The sequence below is a fragment of the Pyxicephalus adspersus genome, chromosome 2 (assembly GCF_032062135.1).
Source record: "Pyxicephalus adspersus chromosome 2, UCB_Pads_2.0, whole genome shotgun sequence".
Lineage (NCBI taxonomy): Eukaryota > Metazoa > Chordata > Amphibia > Anura > Pyxicephalidae > Pyxicephalus > Pyxicephalus adspersus.
The window spans coordinates 134617206-134641684 of NC_092859.1; the positions used below are offsets into that span (position 1 = coordinate 134617206).

Sequence of the window (24479 nt, forward strand, 5' to 3'; positions counted from 1 at the left end):
GATGTTTGTAATAAAGGCATATGAATACATCCAAGAAGAGGCATGAAGGAATCACAAAAATTGTTATTACACAGTAACTGTATCAAAGCTCAACAAATCTCCTCTTTACTCATCTGTCCTGTCGCCATCTCCCTACTTTTTTTATTTTTTCTTGTGCCATTTTTATTGGCCAGGTTGGGATGATTTATTTTGCACAGGAGGTCAATAAGTCCCAGCAAGCACAGGGGAAGCCATAATTGGCAGGTAACACCTTTGCCAGTTCCGTATAATGTTCATGCAGGTAAGAATACATATTGCAATATCTTTTTATCTGCAAAAAAGCCTGTTCAACAATTGTTATATATTATATAAATACATTATGTTTGCCAATTGCATATGACACCATAACCAGTGAAGGATTTATTATTTGAATGATGTTCTCAAACACACTTTTTAAGGTTAAGTTATATGTTGGATATGTTTAACTTTCACCTACCTACCTAAATCAGCTTATAGTAGAATCTCATCAGGTCCATTAAATGTATTTAAATATTTAAATGTAGTGCATACAGTGTTAGACAACAGTGACTGTTGATCCAGGGAACATCTGATTGCCGCACGGGATCAGGAAGGAATTGTTTTCCCCCGTTGGGCTAAATTGTACCAGGGTTTTATTTTGCCTCTGGATAAACCATGTCCATAGGGTTTTTAACTGGTATATGTTTATTTTCCTAGTGGTTGAATGTGATGGACGTATATCTTCTTTCAACCTAACTTACTATGTAACTATAATTTTAATATTTATATAAATCTACTGCATACATGATCCATTTATTATAAGCACAACGACTAATTGACCTTCTACATTATAATCAATTGATTACTTTGTATCTCTGTTTTAGCAAATGCCTTTTGTCTATAATGTGTGTTCACCCACTTTTTTTTTTGTTCAAATGCAATTTACAAGCTACCACAATGTAGGGGTTTCTCCGCAATCGGATTAGTTGGTCTATTAGCATATCCTCATGTGGAAGAGGAAGGCATTTACCCCTGTCTCTTGCCCCACAAATTTGACTGCAGAGCTGCGCAGGCATTTTTTTGAGAGATTGAGACTCATTTATGCTAACAGCAATGTTTGATGCACAGGAGGACAAATGTATCTATGAGCCACTATAACAGCCATTCAAGCTTGTGGCTTTAGTAAAAAGCAGCAGTACAAATGGATAGATGTTATTAACAAAGAATTTTGTTTACTCCTTCGGTAAATACAGTTACTAGACTACTAATATTATTGATTTTTTTTTCCAAAGAGTAAAGCTGTTTGAAGTTAATTGTCATATGTCGTGAAAAGAAATCTCATTTCAACACTGAAAATGTAATCAAAATACTAGGTTAAAGAATTCTTGTTGTTGTTCTTTGTTGTTATACTCATAATGTACCATCCATAAAACACAGTCAATGCTGTTGTCTTTTATAAATCCATCCTCTTGTCTATAGTACTCGATTAGTAAAGGTTGAATACCTAGTACAAAATCATTAGAAGATTTGTTCTCCAATTCTCAAGAGACATACATCATTAGGAAAAGAAAGGTGATTTTACTATTCTTAACACAATTTGCATCTATCATTACTTATTGATGGACAAGACTGAAAAACTGTAAATCACAGCTAATGTAAACTGTATATTTTATTATACCTGACCATCAGCAACAAATGTGTTATATTCTATGCATACTTAAACAAGAAGTTATGCAATATATTATGCAATAAACCATTTCTTGCCATGTACAAAGGCATTTTTGACCACAAACCACAATTTTGAAATTTGGTTGCAGACTTAAATATTCAATTCCTCAATCTCAATCTCCATTTTAAACTGTGGATTATTTATTCAGCTCTTTTTTCATTTCACTAATATAGATTTGTGTTGAAAAACCCAGATTGAGCACAGTTTAAAATCAGATCACACTTTTTGGGTTGCTTGATGCAGGGCTTGCCTTTAATCGATTTCTGTTCAATCTTTGTTTTATTGTATTAAATTTATTTCACATCCTTGGTACATACTTGTGTGTGTCAGTAAGTTCTAAGCAGGGGTAAAACTTTAAATCAATAGGCCCCCATTTCCCTGAAAAAACAGAAAGCTCCAGAAAGGAGCTGGAGCTGCTGGTAGTGCTATTACCTGTAGGGTACTTTCCCTCCTGTACCCAGGCCCCCTACAACCCTTGTAGTGATAGATATGTGCTAATGCACTAATGCACACCCTCAAAACTAGTCTATTAAAGTACATTACTTTATTAATAGGTAATAACAATCACAATCACAGATTAAATATTTAACAAGTTGTAGCTATCCATATATGTGTTATAAATTGTGTTGCTGTTTTAAAGCAGGTCAAGCACAAAATCAGGCTGAACTCTGCTTTTTCCATTTTGCTGGAGCCAAACATTGCTGCTATATACCAGAATTTGGTTTACAAAGGGACTTCTCCCATTGGGCCTGATTTATAAAAGCTCTCCAAGGCTGGGGAAGATACACGTTCATCGGTGAAGCTGGGTGATCCAGCAAACCTAGGATAGATTTCTTAAGTCATTTGCTATTTGTTAGCAAATGTTTTCAATCCTGGACCAGATCCATTCCAGGTTTGCTGAATCACCCAGCCTCACTAATGAAAATGTATCCTCTCCAGACTTGGAGAGCTTTAATAAATCAGGCTCATGGTGTCCTAGTACACCATGGGAGAGTTAGGGGACAATGAAAACTGTCTTTGGTGCTGGAAGCTGGCACCTGGATGTTAGGGTGTCAATAGTTTTTTTCTACTGTTAAGGTTGCGTTGTGACTGGGTGGCTAAGCAAGGGATCTATATGGACACTGGGGGTTGTAGTTTACTTAGACAGTTTCTAGGCTGGGCATTTTTCACAACTGATCAGTATATATACTAGACAGGTCACTAATGCAACTTGGTATGAATACTCTCTAGCTTTAGTGATTGAGACAGATACTGCGCATTTTTTACTTGGGCCTGGCACTATTCTGTAATTTCTTATTTTGTAACAATAGCAAAATCACAAATATATGGCGAATGCAACTTTGTATTTATTCTTTCACAATTTTACAGCTTGCACAGTTCAAGATTTTTTTTAGTGAATAGGGTGACATGTATTAATTAAACAATCTCTTTCATTATCGTCAATTCGTCACCCCCATCTTACCAAAAACAAAAAAAAAACTGCAGTACGCCTATATATAAAATTTATATATATATATATATATATATATATATATATATATATATATATTTAAAGAATATTTGCATATTTGTATAGATGACATGTTCTAAAATGCAGTTTCTGTCATTCTGAAGCCCACCCCCGCTAAAATAAATTGCAGCACACTTGTGAACAATTTTGCAGCAACACAGTTTTTACAGTTGTGAACAAAAGGTTTAATATAGGTGTTGGTAAAAAAAGCAATTTCTATCAATTTCTGAATCCCCCCAGAAAGTTGTATTGATTCTGGAAGTATAGTAGATAAAGGATCAACGTTACAGCCCGGCAATTAGTATTTTTGCACAAGAGGTTAGCAATAGCATTCTGTATCTCTCATTTATTCTGTATCTTTCAATAGCATTCTGTATGCCCAACAATGTTATCATATTTCTAAAGGCCTATGTTGTTGGGCTTTAGGCTTGTGTCAATGGAGTCAGTTTGAGATGCTTCTGAGATCATTCAGAATTCATTGACAGGTGCATTGTACCTGCAGGGGGTTTTATATACCCATAGATTTGTACAGGAATCCAAAACTCATTTGATACTGAAAAAAGACCAATACTGTCCTTGAGGGGGCTTTGGTGTTGAGATCTGAAAGGGAATCTAAAGCCAAAAAGGTTTGTATTTTTGGTTTGTTTGTTTTTTTTGGATAGAGTGTTGAAGAGTTAGAACCTCTGTAAGGTTTTGTGGCTGTCTGTGTTAATTAGGAAGATTTTCCCTCTCCCTTGTCCCTACTGGGGAGATTGGTTGTGGTGGCCACTGTCACTGTGAAGGAATTCCCTCAATTTGGAGGTATTACCTCTAATTTTCTGTTGACTCTACAGGTCCACACGTGACCTTGTCCACCAGAAACAGACTTCAAAATGTGTTTGGTTCTTGTAAGCTTCCGAATCAGTGGCGTAAGTAGCCAACAATCGGCCCCTGTGCAGAAATGACTTGGGGCCCTCTTCAGAAATTACTTAGAGCCCTTGTGGGGGCCCCTGTTTGCTAGGGGGGGGTCCAGGGCCCTCGTGCAGAGGCACTCTTTATACCCAGAAGATCAAGGTATGTATTCACACTGTACTCATAACAAAATTGTTTCATACCACTCTTTCTAGTTCCTTTATTTTAAATAACTCTCAATCTATACCCATTTTCTTCAACTAAAAATATGGGTTTAATTCATGTAATTTAGGCTCTGTCATTGCAATATTGGCCAACAGAACAAAAATCCTTCATAGTTCCAAATGTTTCATTTCTGCTTGGTTTGTAAAATAAATTTGGGATATAAAATAATGAGAATCTGCCCCTAGCCATAAAACTGGCAGCAATGACATCAGCAAAGATTGGCACATTGCCTTTTGTTGCGATCCTTCTCTCAAATGTAAGATATTTCAGCTAGAGACAAATTAAACAATTTCTGCATAAAATCCCCTGGAGAGAAGAATCAATACACTTCTAACTGCAGCTCTAACTTGCATGTGGGAAAGGTATTGGAAACCTTTTATATTACAGATGATTCAGTTTTAAATTATTCAGTAATGATTCACACGGGGTAACCTATGATTTCTAAAAAAAAACAATATTCAGATACGTAGTGTACAGATAGTTTACGTAGTGTATGTAGTTTGGTTTATTTAAAATGATATTGAACAACTTGCACCTGATGTAATCCCAAAATGGGATGATCCAGAAAAACATTAAAATCCTCCTTTTACTGTAATGTGATTAATTATCCGGATCAGTAGTCTTACCATCTAATTACAATATTGCAATCAATTATTACCATCTAATTACAAACTATTACAATGACTAATGCCATTACTTGCCATAATTGCTCCTAATTTATCTTTAGTTTCCAGCAACCAATATTATCCTAAAATAAATTTGGGAAGTCATGGGTTAATATTTTCCCAGATATATCTATATGATATATATAAATATTTTTATAGCTGAACTCCAGGAACAGTTAAACACTTATACCATGTACAGTATATGAGAGCTATTTTACATGTGAAATCATTTATATTTCAGGTTTTCAGTCCTGGAATTTTTTTAAAGTTTTGCCATACTACACAGGCCTGTACAGCTGGATACTCTGTGAAAAAAAAAACAATGGTAAAAGAAGGTCTTGCTGCAATACTTACCTTCTCTCTGGTGCTGCACCCCACAGTTTACTTGAAAAAAAGTTTGGAACACTGTGGACTTTCTGTGGGAGCTGGGCAAAATGGACCCACCTGCTTTGGAGGGACTACTACAGTGCCATGCAGTCATTAACAATAATATAAAAGACATCCTAACATCACCATGTTTATGCTGCTGTCTGCATTACCAAGGACCACTGAAGGCTAATGAGGTTCAAAAGAGGAAAGAGACTCTGTGTGCCATGTGACCAGCCTGCCTTATCCCATACTGGACCATTCTTCTTGGCTCTATAACATAAATAGGGTCCCGAGTCCAGAAAAGGCTTACAGACAGAGCTGACAACTTCTCAGGATTTTACTAAAGCAGAAGCAGTGTTGTCAGATCACTTCAAGTTAACAAAACGATTTCTAATAATGTAAGTTTTGGGTTTTTTTTCAGAAAAACTAGCTTGGTAGCTCATTTTGAAACATTTATTCCACTAACTCGAGTACTCCTACAATCTATTATGAATGCTGCAGCCAGCCTCATCCATCCTTCCCTCCGCTCCTCTTCTGCTGTCTCTCTTTGTAGTTCTCTTCATTGGCTTCCATTTCACCTTAGAATCAAATTCAAGTTCCTGTGCTTTGCCTTCAAATCCCTCCACAGTTCTTGTGCCACTTTCTGACCCCCCATAGCGGCTGTCTTTGCTCCTCCATTAACCTACAATCCACCTTCCTCACTCATAACCTCATCACACACACGGATCCAAGACTTTTCTAGAGCTGTTCAGACTGGGGATGAGTGAGAATGCCTCTGACATTCTGGTGAAAATTTCCTCGAATCTGATAGGTCTGCGAAATTTCCGCAAACCGATTTCATGGACCCATCAGAAGATCGAGGAAATCATTACAGGAGAAGTACCGCAGCTGCAATGCAGCCGTGGGAATCCTCCTGTGCGCTATCCCCGGGCACTAGAAGTTAAATGAAGACAAGCCCTCCTGTTAGTGTGAATCCCGGGGCTGTGCTCATCAATGAATACAGCCGTGGGAATCATCACAGGATGATACCCACGGCTGCATTTATTCATGATGAGTACAGCTGCAGGACTTCTGTATTTTTGGATAGAGAATCTCTATCCAAGAACACATACTACAGGGCTGCAAGAGCCATCAGGGACATGGAGCCGTCAGCTACCAAAAATTTTAGTTTTCGACAGATGAATTTATAAAGACCGTTCTTGCTTATATGTTCGGTAAGTGAAAACAGCCCAATTCACTGCGAGATTGAATTTTAAAAATTTGCTCGCTCATCCCTAGTTTAGACTCTCTGGAATGGTCTTCCACGTTCTATTTGGCTTGCTCCTACTTTCTGCTCATTTAAAAAAGCCCTTAAATCCAAACTTTTCAAGCTTGCCTACTCGTCTTCTCCTGTCTCCTAACACCCTTACTATTTCCCACCATTCCATATCCCTCCTATTACTGTGTGCTGCTTCCCCCACCTCTTAGATTGTAAGCTCTTCTGGGCAGGGTCCTCTTCTTTCCTGTGTCATTATGTATCTGTCTGTCATCTGCGACCCCTGTTTATTATACAGCACTCCATAATATGTTGGCGCTATATAAATACTGTTCAATAATAATAATGGTTATGGTAGTTAAGTAATAAGGTTCCCCTTATTGCCCCAGATTGTGTTAATGACTATGGCAGAGACTTTGTATTGTGAGCCCCTATGAGGGACAGCTAATATCATAACTACTGACTTGTAAAGTGGTATGTAACAAGTTAGCACTAAATAATATAATACTGAACCCAAAAATAAATACGAATTGCTTATCCAAGATCTATGCTCTGATTTATGGCTCGGATCAAATTAACTTTTCATGCATTTCTCTTCTTTGGCAAGAATAAACTACCCACTACTGACTCATATGTACAAATAAAAACAGCACAAATTTACAACCTTGGATAGTTTTGTGTCACGTTCCAAGCCCATAATCTGCACATTCTAGGTATCAATCATAATGCCAGGAGCTGTATTACCTATATTGGTTTATCTGACCATATGAGCTCCTTCTGATGCAAAGGTTGGTGCATCCAGGATTCAATGGCTACATTCTAACCATAAGCTTGTTATATAATATTATGCGTCAATACAGAGTAAATCTTTGCAGCTATTTCTAATAGCTCTCCCTAGACATCTGTATAGAATATTGAAGGATCTTATATTACCAGAGCTCCTATTAGCACTATAATATGTCACTGAAGAATCAGTCCATTGATAGCACCATGTCTTGCAGCAGAAGGCATGCAAAGTATTGAATAGCTCTATATCCCCCATTGGAGGGCTCTGATGTATCAATGCCTCAGCAACGAATCGCACTTTTGCTTTGACTTCAGAGGCTCTTTGAGCTCACTGAGAGGGAGGGGGAGGATGAGTTTAAAAGCAACTTGTCCGGGGCCCCAACAGAGCCATCAGAGAGCTGCGAGAAGAGCCAGCACAGAGGAGCTCACCCTGCCCCGGCGTTACCCTTCCAGTACCATGAACAGCTCCGCGCTCCTTCTCCAACTACTGTGCGCAAGTGTCCTCCTCTTCTGCCTCTGCCAGGGGCAATCCTCCAGGGAAATCTCCTCCGAAGACTTTGATGCCAAGAAAATCCCCACATCGTCTGAGAAAGAGCTGGTTCGTCTTTTTATACTCTAGCAGTGATCTGCTGCTGAATGTAGCCCTGACATGGCTTAATAAGCAATTCTTGCTGCATAGGATAGGAAAGATTTATCTGTACTGTAACAGAGATTGTTCATTAGACTGAGAATTCACATTGCTGCTGTTATATCTGCTGTGTGAACTTTGTGTTTCTATAGGTGGAGGCAATGGAAGAGCTGTTGGGAAAATTTCAGGACAGGTACCCTGTGTATCAGAAGAGAGCCCAGATCCCAATGGTGAGCTTTGTTTTATGTCATTTATTAGTTTGTGTTATTATTTTTATTATACTGTATTTATATAGTGCTATATATATATATATATATATACCGGTATACAGATATATTACACAGCACTCTACAATAAATATGGGTTGCCAATGACAGATACAAATTGTGACACTCAAAAGGAGCTCACAATCTAAAAGACAGGTGAAGTAGTAAAAAATAGGAGTTAGTTTTTCGTTATCTAGATTTGCTTTTGATGAAGTACTTAACAGACATAAATTGTCATTTATATTGCTGTATAAAACAAATGTGTATTATCAGAGTTATCAGTCAATTCATATATATACAAACAGTGTGTATGTATGGACTAAAACAACATGTGATAATATTGGGATCCTGTAAGAGAAAACATATGTTGCTAGCTTCTAATTATACTTGTTGTTCTATACCTACATCTGGTACAGATGCAGTATTAATATTTGTCACTAGAGCAGTTTTCTTCTTTTTTTTTCTATTTTTCTTCTTTTTAACTATACAGGCTTAATAAGTAAAGCAAAGTGCAGGAACCCATATTAATAACAGTCCAAGGAAATTGGAAATGTTTTAGCAGTTCTGGAATTATCCAGTTTATTATATATCTTATATTTATATATTATTATATCTTTACAAATACAACAATGTGTAAAGTTTCTGCAAGATTAACCCCTCTTTGTATTATGAAACAGATAAAAGGGTAAACTTTTCCAAAATGTTATATATTTTTGGGTCTGCGCTGATAGAATACTAGCTATCCAGAATGGCTGTGATTTTTGTGACTGATTTTATGGAGCTAGATCGATAGGTGTCACATTATCTGATTATATTGGTGTTTTAACCTATAGCAGCCAATTAACATTTTCATTATTTTGTTCTGTTTCTTCTATACTAAAAAGAGATTAACTAAAAGTACAAAAAGAAACATGCTAAGTTCAAAAAAACATCATGGCAGATCATTGTGAGGTGGACTTTCATTGAATTCCAGGGGTACTGCTTCGCCCCTTGATTTTTTTAAATAATTTAGCCTGTAAACCTGATTGTCAACAATAGGTTTAGAATAAATAGAACTTATATATTTAATATAACTTATATATATATATATAACTATATATATATAGTATATCTTAATATTCAGAGACACCTACAATTTACACATTGCTTCATTTTTCCACACTTAGGATTACTTTGCTGTTGGACCTTGTAAATTAAATTGTGTTGTTTGTCCCCATACACAGTGTGACATTGGAGAGAGATGTGCAGTGAAGCAAGGTCCCAGAATTGGCAAGCTGTGCGACTGTTCTCGTGGATCATCCTGCAACTCATTCCTGTTGAAGTGCATATGAAGACAATACGCACCATTTGCAGCCCTTGTGTTTACAGACCATATAGTACCAACCTTTGTAAAGACACCAACATTTCCATTTCTTGCCTGTTTACACCGCTTCTATTTATTTTAAAGCAAGTTCATGTCAGTATTAAAAAGTGGTCTCCTTTTCCACAACACACTGGAGGCCAGATGCTGGGCACTGACATTTAACTAATTTTAAGACCAGCTTAGTTTGTCTTTTGTCTCATCTTTATTGTCTGCGATTGTAGATTATTTCCTGTTGTATTTATTAAGTTATTTATTACACTTACCTTGTTTTTTTGACTACTATATGCACTTTCATAAACATATAGAATAAAACGTACAAGGAAAACTTTAACTGGTTTTGTTTATTGGTCATACAATTTAATATTTTATTAATGATAATAGTTGCAAATGAAGATAACATTGCTCTTGTATAAATGTCATTTTTTCAGGCTTGTCTGTGCAATGTTACATCTAATCTGAACCATGCAGGACTAAGTGTATGTGAGTCTACCTAAAACTGATATGTGGCTGAATTCTCAACTGGAATCATAAATAAGGAACCTCAGCCGAAATATCTGTGCATATGTTTCCAGCTCTGACCACCTGCTGGGGTTGTTATCAACATGTTTAATACTTTCCTTTTAGGATTTTAAACTATGTTACATAAGAAGGAAGCTTACAAAGCAGTAAAAAGGAGGTCTTTGAGAAATATATTGGTATTTTTTCAATATGACAGGTTAAGGTGCAGTAACTTCTACTAACTGCTTACATTTGAATTTTCAGATCAGTGAAATATGATTTAAAATTGGTTGCTATGGGTTCCTGCACAGTTCTTTTGCCACCATGAAATAAACCGGAGAAAAAAAGAAGCCAGTGGAAGATTCAGCCCAATGGCATAAACATATAACCCAAAAAGTGTTGGGAAAAAAAATATACCTTTGCATTCAATCAGCATTGTGAGCTGAACTGGAGGATATTCATATTCGATAGGATTACAGGCTCTTCTGTACCCTAAAACAGACACTTTCCCTGTAATAAGCATAGAATTGCTAATTTCCTATATTTTACTCTAGCTCAACACATCGTCCTTTAAAAAATAGGCTTGCAGTTACTTTGATTTTGTTTTGCATGGAAAATGTTTCTAAATAAAAGATTGGGTGGGATGAAAAAAAAAATAGTGGATGGGCACTTTGCATACCACAGTATGTACAGACTTTAGAATTTGACCCATGGAGTTATTTATGAAGCATTAGCCATGGGTGGCAAACTTCCACATGACCTATACACAGTATACTTTGTCTTAAAGTGTATGAAACCGAGCAGCCATGGGGGGGGGGGGGGTGCAGTAAAAAAATGTGACCTGAGGGCTTGGTATGTGTTGAACTAAAAGTATCAATTTACCAAATTTAGGCTCCTGATTCTCTAGACTTAGTTGTATGCAATGTGAAAGTCTCTATATCCAGACTTTCCCAATAATAATGGTTGGACTTCACATTAAATATGACAGTCTATGTGCACACTCTACAATAATCACTCAGCTTTGTGTAGCAAGTACATAACAACATATCTGGATATTGCTGGCATGTAATGTTTGGCATTGGCTATTCTTTTTCAACCCAGCAACAGAGGATGCTGTAAAGTAATTTTACCTTCTACCCAACCACAGATTTTGCAGGACCTCAAAACATTGACCTACTAAAGGAATTTAGGCTGTTCACTTAGCTAAGTAAATGTTGTGAAAATTCATAGCCATGTGCAAGTAAAGAAAATGATTAGTACTTGATTGGCTGAAGTCAGCAGAGCATAATTAATTCACTATACCAAGTAAAAATTCAGTTGACTAAATAAACTGCCTAAACGTATTTAGTAATTCATAAACATTGCCTGGTATTTCTAATTAGTAGTTATTTTATTATAAACTGAATTGAATTTCAATTTAGAAATGGTGTTCATTGTTTAATGTGATCACCATGCAACATCTTGGCAATGGAAAATATATGTTCCCTTTCCGTATCATTCTTGTTTAGGCATCTTCAAAGTCTGCCACAATTCGTTCCGGTATGGTGTGCTATGAGCCCTAAAACTTATAAAATAGAACCAGAGGATGTGTTTCCAACTCTGTCTGCTCTGCCTTCTTCCTGTGGCCCACTATTAACCCATCGCTAGGTTGATGGGTGACCAAATTACCCAAATGAGCCACAGGACTGGTAAGCAGGAGCTCCTGGTCATTATGGAAAGATTGAGAACTGGAATATAGGTATCAGCAATGTCATGTATATGCTAATTTTGTATGTTTTATTTTGTCACATGTTTGCTTTTAGATACTGTACAGTAGACTAAGAGCATTTGCAGCCTTACCATGTTTTGCAATAAATAAAAATAATGCAAAATGAAAGGGGTTTTATCCATGATCAAACATTTAGTTACCATTGCTGACCTCTTATCATGGAAATTATAGTTTCCATTGGGTTACAGATCTGTATATAGTATATAGTGGATGAACAGATGCATAAGAACCACACATAGACGGATAGAATTTTTACATGGTTCCATTTTTCTTTGCAGTTGGTATGGATACAAGCCAGCTTTGCAGTTTTTTTTTTTTTTTTGCATTCATGGAGTTTATCCAGCAGCTAGCAAACAGCAAAGTGTACAATATGCAAAAAACATCTAATTGTCAGACATGATCAAAAGCCTTTGTTTATAGGTACCTCTGGAAACCAATAAAGTAATGCTGTTGAAAAAGTATGCAGTAGAAACACAATGAAATTCAATATAACAATTTGTGCAAATTACTTTACAGCAAAGCAATTTGAAAAAGCAGGTTATTCCCTATGGAGTCAGCCTACATATAATTAGCACATTTTAATAGGATCTCTGACAGGTCCACAAACAGTATCCAGTGTGTAAAATACATTCTTGTCTAGAAAACATACATTATTATAGTTCTATTTGTCTTGTAGTTTCGTGCAATGATGAAACAGATTGTTTGCTGTGCCGAAAGAATTAATGGAAGCCTGTACTAAGAAGAATATTGAATCTGCCATTGTTGCCTGTTCTTTATGGAAATGCTAGCTGTCCAGCTTTTAAGCTAATCCTAAAACTTTGATACATTAAAAAGCAAAAATATAATTTATTACAGTTTATCAGTCCTTATGTGTAGTGGCTGCTTATATTTCTTTTTAATCTGTGCCAGTAACACTTCCAATCTAATCTACTAAACAGCTGACATTTCTTTAAGAAATAGATACATTTCACCTTGACAACCCCAAAGATGGACTGCAATGATCCCAAAAAATTGGGTTTTGTGGGATGGGTGATGATTCTCTTCCTGCACAGGGACATAACTCACGGTACAGAGTAGGATGGCAGTGTTGCCATCCTACTCTGCACTTGTGATTTGGACAACAAACGCTTCTCACTCTCCACATCTTTATTGTGTACAGGAATGTAGCTTTAGAGGTGACTGGTCAAGCTTGTAATGCTGTTTAAAATTTAAGTTTCAAAGTTACATTCTTTCTAAAATGATCAACAGGTTTTTTTTACTTTCACAAAATGCTCATAGTCATGAAATAGAAATTAAATGCAGTCAACATGTACAAGGACTGGTAATCTGCAATGCACAACATTTTTTTGTGTTTACACTTCATTGATGAAAAACATCCCAAATAACATCTTGTTTCCAGGTTAGTAACTTGGAAATTACAGACTGATAACCAGAACATTCAGGTCATCAGTTGCAGCCCCAGTATTATCTTTTTGCCTTTATATTTACTATTATTATACTATATACTTTTTATATTTATCTTTCTCCTACCCATATTACCACCTGTCCTCTATCCAGCCAGATAACACCTATAAAGATAAAGCCATTTGACAAAATCTTTGGTAAATCCATTGAATCCTGATCCAGAAAAAAATGAACTCTCTAATAAACTTATAAATGAAATTAAAAACTTACAATGTGTGCAATGGTCTGGCTCTGAAGATGCTTAACAAAGGACTTGGCACCTTTGAGGTTAATATTTTGCTGAATGAGTCTTACAGGGGACAATGTTGTGTTTATTCAATAAACAGAACAAAGGACAAGGCACACCATACAAATTATATTAGCATGTAGCAACCACATAAAGTTATCAAGGCCAGACCAATGCAAGATGAATTCTTACTACCTTCCCTATATTTTGCAATTTTCTTTTTGCACTACATATTGAATAAACATGGAACGTGCCTTGCTATGCTACTGCAATGATCATACAGGTGTTTTTTTTTCCTCTGGCTATTTAGGAACTAGTTTTTGGTGACTAAATAACAATACATTGTTTTATTTCATCGTGCCATTGTACTTCTAAAATGCCCCAAGGAAAATGGTGAATGGTTCTACTGTCAAAGAGGGAAATCTATTTTTGCTTTTAAAAGCAGTCTTCTAGTATTATGAAAGTCTTCAAATAATTGTTGTATTGTATTAGAGACTCCATAGATGATACTCCATGTTTTTAATAGCAGCTTTTCCTAACCCTTATACTCTGAAAGAAACCTTGAAACAATTTTGACATCTTAGAGAATCAGTTTTAAAACTTTTATCTGCTGTACATTTCATGGTAAAATAGCATTCTCTGGATAATGTTGAAAAGTTTTAAATAAAAAAAATATATGATTGTGAGACTTGCACAAATTCTCCCCTGATGCCAATCACTTAATCTAACGCCGCACGTTTCACCTATAGCAAGCCCCCACTCAACCTCAGGAAGCTAGTTGCAATGTCCCAGAATATGGTTGCCTCCATGTTACTGTGAGTACAGGATGGTGGCTTGGAAAGGACTGATGAATGATCAGGAGCCCACAGGAGCAGGACAGGGGACAAGCTGGGAAGTTAAACACTGCAGGTTAGTAACCTAACCAGGTGATCCAGGTAATGTGATCAGTCTGCCACACAAGGTAACCAAGGATAAAGACACAGCTAGGTTCACAGCTAGTCCATGCAGCAAATGATCACAAGGAACAGTCAGAGACAGCAACAGTAATCCAACAGATAGTCACACCATTAACAGGTCAAGCAAGCTAAATATTGCAACAGACAATCAGTGCATGCTGAGCAGCTATAAAACTAGTAGCCAATGGCAAGGCAAGATCATAGCAAAGAACTAATCTGCTCATTGCCTGCAGAACATAGACTTTCATTTGCTTCAGCTGCATGCAGCCTCAATGTATGTGCTGGGGATGCTAAGATAGGTACATGCACAGGTAAAGGAAAACTGGGGATATAGCAAGCAGCAGAGCGGAGGGCTATTATCTTGATCTCCATTGCTGCTCCCAGCAATGCAGTTGGAGGGAGTAAACAGATGTGCTGGACTATGATGGCTTACAACGAAATATCATTGGCCAGATCATCCTAACAATAACTTACCTATAATATATAGTAGTAGTCAGTGATTTTTAACTGGACATGTCCTTGTAATGTACTTTGTAAACTTCTTCATACTTTCTGAGAAATGACATCAGAACTGATGAAACAACAATTTTACCATTACAAGAACCATCTGAATGTAACTAACTACTACTAGATATAAAATGTAAGAATGAGAACCTTCAAAAACACACCTAGTGTATAGGGTTGCATATTTAAAGCCAATTATTTTACCCCTTTCCTCTGTACAATACTAATTAAACAATATTAACCCAAAACGAAACATAGGCTATAAAATTGTAATGTCCCCATACATTATTTTTAAATAGAAAAACTCTACTTTACATCTGCATTTTAATAAAAGCCCCACTTCCACTGCAAATGTAAGCCCCTTTAAATGTCACTGTGAATTTGTCTTCCTACATTATCGATCATTGTAGATGGGAGATCGGTTTGTCATTACTCATGGTGATAGGAACCACTGGGGAAACCCTAAGTTTGAACAGAATCTTGGCTGTAAAAGTTTGGCTTTCAACCTGCAGTTTCCTAATGCAGGATATGTAAATGAAAACCACCAGTGGGTAGAGTGGCATGATTACCTGGTATAGACATGCTCCTGTCTTGTTCTTGTCTAGTTTGTAATATCTGTGCCAAACTATAATATGTTTAGCTGGGAGCCTTCATTAGGGATGATCTCATTTTTATCAGTCTCGTGTTACTGGATGTTAGGCTGAGTGACTCCATGACTCCATAGATTTTTGGAAACTTAACCTACTTCTATCAAATTGCTTTAATTGTTTAACTGTATCTAAGTCTTTACAAAAAAATAGTTTACTTTAACCTCTAACAGGAATCTGCTCCTAAAAATATATAATACTTTTTGTTGTATATATGAAATAACGAATATAATGAAAAATAAGCACTGTACCAGTATGACAGCTATTGGCTTCAGATATACTGTAGTTTCATTTAGTTACTTGGCTTTGGATGTTGTGCTTCTCTTTATAATATACAGATACATAACAAAATGTGATCCTCTCCCAGTGCATACCCTTTCACATTGTACAATATGTGAGTCAATGGCTTACCAAATGACCTGGGTCACCCACTTGACACTCATAAAATAAAAAAATATATACAATAATTTTGTGGGTTAAAAAGGAATGGTTAATTACTGACTGTGCTAAGTCAGCAGGCCAGTGTATGCCAATGTTACAGTTCTTTTTTTACCTTCAGAAGGTTAGTGAATATACAACAAGCCGGTAATAGTCACCTTTAAAAAAATTTAAACCTTGCACTATGAATGCAAAATTACAAAAACATGGGGGACTAGTGATGGCTAAATCTGCCTGGGTTAGATTCATCAAGGGTTTACCATTTATTGTTAAATATTATCAAAAACAAACTTAGAGGGAAAGTTTATTAAATTTAGTGCATTTTGTTATAAATGTGGGCAACCCTAATTAAGAAGTGAATTTCATTAAAGAATAAAGGGGGGAATTTTGTTTAATACATTTTTACATTTTACAAGCTTAGGGGCAACTACTACTTTTAAAAGGCATAGGAGGATGTGTCAAAATAAAATAATAAAAAGAAAATTACGTTTACATTTTTTAAAAAAATACAGTACAGGAGACAGAAGGTCTTTTAATGTGGCTTTTAAGAACAATATTAAAAATACACAAATCTTTTTGTTTAAAAATAAACAAAAGTAAAATGCTTTGCAGATGCAATAAATTGCCCTATTTTCACAGACATCTTCAACAATTCAAGTTTGAGTAAAATTGCAATGCATGCTTAGCTGTGGAATAGATTTATTTCCATTAATTTGCCCTGGCTAAATTCTATCAAGCTCTCATTAAGAATTAGGAGGCCACATAATTCAGTGGAGTAAAATTAGCCAGGAGCAGGATTTTCTTTATTTTGTCACTGGGGATGGGGGGGAGGAGGTAAGTGCGAATGATATAATGTTAGTGCACACTGTGTTAAATAATAAATATGAAAAAAGGAACATACAAAAATGTATTGTATATGTGTAAGGAACTTACCCGTCCTGCGAGCCCGCGGTGTCCCTGGGGATCCCAGCCACAGAGGGAGACGCCGCTGTAGCAGGCAGCATGGCCGAGGCTGCTGCTCTGCTCGCAGCTTGTCTCTCTCTGCAGGCGAAGGGATCCGTCCTGGCCAAACTACTGTTCAGCCAGGCGGCATCCCTTGCATCCCTTCTAATGTGGTTACTGAAACTCCTGCTCTCAGCACTCCTTTGCATGTGCACGTAGTGCACGTCCTAGGGGTGCTGTAGGAAGGGGTGCGCGTGCTACTATGCGTCCCTCTTGTACCCCCCGAGGGCATAGCACTCGGCTGCCTCGCCCCGGGGCGGGACATAGTTAGTTTGAATTCCCTGCGGCCAATCGGCCTCAGGGGATTCACTTGGTCTCCAATCAGACGGTGCCAGGTGGCGCAAGGTTATTGGTCACTCTGGCCATTTAAGGAGAGCCTGTCCTGTACACCATTGCTCGCTATAAGCCTCTTATCACAGTGTGCTTGGGTGCGTTCTTGTGTTGGTTTAAGTTTATCTGCTTTTGTCATCTCCATAGTGACCTGGTCTGAAGTTGACTCTGCTTGAACTCTGCCTGCCCTGACCTCGGATTGTTAATGACCATTTTGCCTGCTGCCTGCCCTGACCTCGGATTGTTATTGACCTGTCTTTGCCTTACCCTCTTGTACTTCGCTTGTTTGGACTTAACCCTTGTCGTGCTTTATGACATTGAATAAAGCCTGATTGAAGGATATCTGGAGTTGGTTGTGGTTTGTGTGCCCAGGCGCATTACAATATGCTTGCGTATAAACTTAGAATTTTTTGATTCGAAAACTATTTATAAATTCTAGTTTACTAAATGATATTGTGCAAAAGAAAAGTATAAGGAGTATTAAAAAGCATCTGAGTTTGTGTGAGATTTTGTCGCACTTTACATGAGGACACAGCACTTTTAACTGGTGCCTAACAATAATGCACATATTTAGGAGCAAAAGACCTATCATAACCAACTCAAAAGTACAAAATACTTTAACCTGCAAAAAAAGGAGGAATACAAAAGCAGCTTGTAAGAGGTCAAATCCAAGTCAGCAGAAAGTCAACTACATATCAAGTGCATCTGCAACTAAAGCTACGTACACACTTCCAATTATTATCGTTGGAAAACGAACGACGAACGATCCTGCACGATATATACGAACGATCGTATAGCACCGATCCTGCACATAGAGATAACGACACGATTGTTCGTAGATATTGTACACACAATAGATACGATCGTTTAAGCGATAGAGGAACTATGTGCACGACAGGAAAGTGAACGGACGTTCGTTCATCACGCATGCTCTGAACATGGACGATCAACGAACGACCGTACACACGAACGATGTTCAACGATCGTCGTCCAATCCGATCCGCCGGTCCGGTCGTTCGTTTCCAACGAGTTTCCTCGTTCGTCGGCGTCGTTGGTTACTTTTTTACGAACGATTTTTTGCCCAATCGATCGTTCGTCGTTCGATTGGAACGATAAAAATTGGAAGTGTGTACGCACCTTAACACTGAATGACATCTCAAGACCTCAAGTTGACAAAAGAAGCATCATTCATCCTTCAAAGCTTGTTGATGCTTGCCCAAACTTTTGATTACTCAAAATTTGTTGGAAAACAATACTATATATTCCTTATCTATGTCAACATCACATTAAGAAACAAAAAACAGGAAAAAAAAACACTAGAAACTCCAAAGCTCATGTTTACTGCTATAAAATACAACATTTTATAGGATGAAATGTACCCAAAGTATATAAAACATCCTCTACAACCAAAAAACAAAAACAAAAAATTGACTTTAGACTGGTTACTTATCATTCTGTATGGGAATATTTTCTTGCAAAAAATAACCAATTAAGTGCAAGTAAATAGGAGAAAAACATGATTTTTGCACTCCATTGTATCTTTATATATATCCCCAGTGCACAACTTGTAGTCTTTTGGGGTTTCCTGTTCAGTCCTCAGCCAACTGTCAGAGTTTCTTGTGCCTAGGAGCTTTCTGGTGGCCAGTAAAAGTAACATATTTATTACCCCTCTGTTGCTGGCTTTGTTCATTTCTTTCAAAGTCCTACTTTTTATGATTTTTCATTTTATGTGTTTTTCTGTGGATCCTGCTGAGAAAAATATGAAATATGGTCACATACTTTTTTTTAAAGAGGCTGTAGGGAGCACAAATGTAGGAGCAATGTTTTGTAGGGGCTGCAATGGCTACAATCACTAGCAGTCTCACCTGTGCTAAGTCTCCTGTAGAATATCTGTAATCTCTGGCCAACTTTCGCAGCATGCCCGCACTCTCTATCGACTTTCATATTTCCACAGATTCAAACAGTTTTTCGTAGCATTATATACATAGTGTGTCGTGGGGTGATCTCATGGCTAAACTTGAGGCCCCTAATTTCTAACAAGATGACCACCACTGTTTTATAGAAACTAAATACATGCAAATTAAACATATGCAAAAATAAATGTCAAGACACAAAATAGTTGAGATGAATTTCATGAGTTCATGACTTGGAAAACCTCCGGTGTGGCCAACATACATATTTGTTTCTGTATATACTGTACATATATATTTTTGGATTGAGTATTTTTGATTTGATTTTGTAATGTTAGTGTTTTACACTTTTTTATGTTTGGAGTTTGCAGCATAGCCAAATACTGCTTTGTGGTAACAAGTGAGCATTGAAAGCAACACACATTTACCTCCCTATTAGCAAAGTTGCAGTAAAAGCTAGGAATTCTATTTACCTCCCACAAAAAAAGCAAATCCAAGAACATGAGGCAGGTCTAAAATGAGGGGTAGAGGTGTTTTGCATGACGTTAGTGCAGACAAGGTCAGGCACAGAACATAGCAGGACATTTGATCCCAAAGTGGCCATTGTAGTCACTTTCCAGACTTTTCAACCTCCCCAAAACTAGCATTTTAGGTAGGGTCAGCAGTTGCAGGACAACATTTTACAAAGTGATACAATAATGTACAGTATATTAGGGGTTCTGCTCTATGTAGGCTTATTCTAAAAGCAAAAAAAAAAAATTCATAGCCAAATATTTACTGCAGTGTCTCTGAGGTGTAAACATAGTGCTGTTCTACAATGCTGTTTTTATACCACCACCCTCTGTACTAATAATGTCTTATCACATCCCCACATCAGTCATTTACAGAATTTGTGTATCCTAAATGTAGTCTTGAAAGGATTGTCTACCAGCTGTATGATTATTTTTTTAACTTTAGCATCAGTACAGATTTCTCATAACTGTGCCCAGGTTTTTGCAATTTTACTGTTGTACTAATAAACTATTATACTTTTTTTCACAATAGTTAGTTAGCACTGCTAAAAGAACAAACTGAATATCAAGACTGCCCCCTCCCCCTCAAGACTTCAATATGCTGAAGAAAGTTTGGATTTCCTGAATTTTGAGGACATTTCCAACCTTGAAAGAAGCCCTGGCAGAATCGATGTTCCATGCTGATAACTGTGCATAATAAAATAGTGACTCTCAAAAGGTTTTAACAATTTGTTATATTCAACTTATAATATCAGATACTAGCTGATTACCCGGAGTTGCCCGCGTATTTATTTATTGCAATCTTGTATTATACAGCTGTACAAAGATCAGCAGTGCACTCACATGAGCCTGAGTCATATGTCTAGCAAGTTTGGTTTAAACGTGTCGATGCGTTTCCTAGTGATCACATACATACATCTATATATATATTACACATACATACATACATCCAAATATAGCTCTGACATATAGCACAGCACTGTACAAAGATCAGCAGCACAGTCACATAAGTCTGAGTCATATCTCTAGCAAATTTTGGTTGAAATGTGTCGATGCGTTTCCTAGTGATGACATACACACATACATACATACAAATTTAGCTCTGACATATAGCACAGTGTTGTACAAAGATGACAGGTGCGCTCACATGAGTCTCAGTCATATGTATAGCACGTTAGGTTGAAATGTCTCCATGCGTTTTTGAGTGATGGTGGAACACACACACATACATCCAGTTTTATATATATAGAAGATTAATTTCTCTCTGTAAAGTGGCTCATGGACTTTCCAAACACAACTCTGCTGGTGAAGTAAAGAACCTTGAAGCATAAAAACCTGGTAGAGGAGAACCACCAGGTTTTAAACTGTAACTGGGAGACAAGCTATCAAGTATGGTCATATTCTCATAGCAAAACCCCGGTGCACCAAAGTCCTTGAAGTAATGCCCTAGTACTGTCACTAGTAACAGAGCAATACTCAATGGAGAAGCCTACAGATCTGAGACAAAGTACCTAAAGTCCCCTGAATATATGTCTTGCAAAGAGATGAACCATTTCAATAGGTGTACAGGGGAATGTATCACAACCTACTGCAGACCATAAAACTACTTAAAACCTAGCCCACCAAGAAAATCTTCAGTGATTTGGCATGCTAGAAAAGGGTTTCTTGAACTTTTAACATGCGGGAACTGTACATCACAGTACATTAGTGTGATAGTGGGAAGATCATTAGTGTGTCAAAATCTTTAGTGTCACTTAAACTGACCTGAGAGGCACAATTTGCTCAAGAAACACCTAGGAACGTCTGGAGGAGCCCTAGGGTTTCACAGAAGCCTGGTTGAGGAACACTGCTAGAGTATAGGCAACAATAGTGCTCACTCAAAATGGAGGCAACGTTTGTTAAATTTTGTCAAAGGTGGTATGTGGACATACTTGGACAAAGACAGAAAAATCAACGAAGAATGACCAACCACCTAATTAACACATGGCCACATCCCTAATTTAATTAACAATGGGGTTTTGAAGAGTTAGCTCAGTGAATGGGACTTTCTAGTCCAATCATATTCAATTTCCACATGTGTACCCAAAAAAAAACATATTTTTATTAAATAGCATTAGGAACATAACATTTAAAACTAATTAAAATGTGCAGCAAACATAATCACATATTCCTGTCTCGGTTATCCAATCCTAGGGCCATACCCTGCTGACTTTCGACGCATTTCACAGAATCAATCTGCTTCTTCAGGAAAGAGAGACAGAAATATCTGATTCCTGTGGCACATAAAGCCCCACCTCAATAGATGAGTGCAGGCAAGGACCGCAATGATGGGACTAAGTCAAAATCTGGTATATATCCTATCTTTATTTCCATCCATTCTTTTCATCCAATCTCCCATGTGGGGACGCCACATGCAGGCATGCTAGAGCAGCAGTAAGCTCCTAAACTGAGTGGAGACTGGATGAAAAGAATAGCTGATTACAAAGGCAATGTATGGTGGGATTAAAAGCTAAAAATTGATTGAAAATGTGGATAATGGTGCTTACCACCATGGTGCTTACTAAAGCTACTATTATCAAGAAATGGAAATAAAGAGAGGATCAAATGGATTTTGACTCTTAGTCCATATCATTGAGGTCCTTGCCTGCACTCACCTATTGAGGTGGGGCTTTATGTGCCACAGAAATCAGATATTTCTGTCTCTCCTAAAGAAGCGGATTGATTCTTTTTTCTATTTTAATGTTAGTTAATAAAAATATGTTTTTTTGGATACACATGTGGAAATTGAATATGATTGGCCTTGAAAGTCCCATTCGTTGAGATAACCCCTCAAAACCCCATTGTTGAACAAAGACAGCACCAGAACATGCTGGAAAAAAACTGGCTTGTGAATCACACGTGGGCTTCTCAACAATACAAAAGATAATAAAACATTTACCTTTGAATGGCACTGGGTAACTAACTGTAAAGCAATCACAACAAAAGAAAACTGTGAGGCTTCAAGCGCAAAAGCTTCAAATCAGAAGTAAATATGTTAGCTTCGAAATTATAGAGTACAGGAGGTCAATCTGGAAGGAGTTCTCAAAATGGCGTCACAGATGTACAACAAAGCTGAACAGCCACTTCTACCAGCATATGAGTTTTTCTAACCTTCTCAAACCTACTGTGTTACTGGACTTGAGGTATAGGTCCCAGTTGGTTGATATAGCTAGCTTTCTGCTTGTTCTGACCTTTGGCCTGCCCCATTTTAGAAAATTGCCGATTGACTCTAGTTCTATCTCTGGTCAGTTGGGAAGTGCAGTGGGGTGCCTAGGGGCTTAGATCTAGGAGTAATCCAAATCAGTGTTCATCACTGCTCGGGAGGAGATCTGGATAATACAGACAGTCACTTAATCTCTGCATTTTGTCCAAGCATGTCGAGAAAGGTTCCACTTTATAGTAAATCCATGGCAGTTTTGTAGTTTGTTTGTGACAGATTGTTGGAGCTCACAGGTTCTAGAGTAAGCATGGCACTGGAAAAGTTTTTAGGGAGCTTGGTAAACTCTACGGCAAGCATAGAACAGGCTTGAGCAAGTGTGGCACTGGCAGAGTCTCAGGAGCCTATGGCATTGACAAGTTCTCTAGTCAGTGTGATACCAGTCTCAAGTTCAAAACTAAACTAAAGAGATTGCCTCAATTACAAAAAAAAACCTGCTTGCGTGGTGTAAGAGTCATACAAAGAAAGTCACCTTACACTCAGAAAAGGATAAATTGCACTCAGAAAAGACAACCTCAAACTCACACGAGAATTGAATACATGTTTGAAAGGTTTGTGTATAGCTAGAAAAGACAAGCTCAGAATCTGTTTCAGAAAATGATATTAGCATTCACAACAGAACAATGTTGGAAGGGACTGCCTTCAATGTAGATATCTGATTACCATGGATAAAGCAGGTCTACACAAGGAAGCATCTTTACAGTCCGATGGCAGAGTCTTTAACACAGAAGTTATGACTTGCACAGATAACAGAAACATAGTCTATGTACAGAGACAGAGTGGAGGGGGTTCTCAACAACAGAAACGGGCAGCGTTATTTCTGCAACAGTGTTAAAACATGACAAATCTTTTTTTTTTGTTGAGATCATTTGACTTCAGGGACACACTTGAGGTATATCTCTGGAGTTGCAAGGTCTGGCACAAAAATAGGATGAAATATGAATACTGCACAGAGATTATAGAATTGATAACAAAGTATTTCTTAATGAGCTTATGGTCAGAATGTTTTACAAAATTGTGTTTGGACAAATGGTTAGTACCTAAAGCGTACCTAAATTCAGAAATTTCACTTTACATAAAAGGGTGGACAACCTTTTCATGTAAGATAATTTTTTTTTTTTTACATGCAACACCCTTCTTTAAAAAAAAAAAAAAAAAAAGTGCAGCACCCCCCGTAATTCTTGTTAGCCTAGGCGAATGGGAGCACAAAGGCTCCCTTGGGATACCTATGCCACGCATCCCGGGAGGCTCTTGGGTGAGCATCTCAGGAATGTGCAGAAGGAG

At 37.3% G+C, this 24479-nt stretch overlaps 1 protein-coding gene across 1 annotated transcript; it reads left to right on the forward strand.

The window, feature by feature from the left end:
- The first annotated feature begins 7761 nt into the window (after nucleotides 1-7761).
- Nucleotides 7762-10015, forward strand: LOC140322193 (cocaine- and amphetamine-regulated transcript protein-like). The gene is made up of 3 exons (XM_072398799.1): nucleotides 7762-8025; nucleotides 8208-8285; nucleotides 9545-10015. The coding sequence occupies exons 1-3, from the start codon at nucleotides 7777-7779 to the stop codon at nucleotides 9650-9652; spliced, it is 435 nt and encodes a 144-aa protein (XP_072254900.1). The 5' UTR covers nucleotides 7762-7776; the 3' UTR covers nucleotides 9653-10015.
- The last annotated feature ends 14464 nt before the right edge of the window (nucleotides 10016-24479 follow it).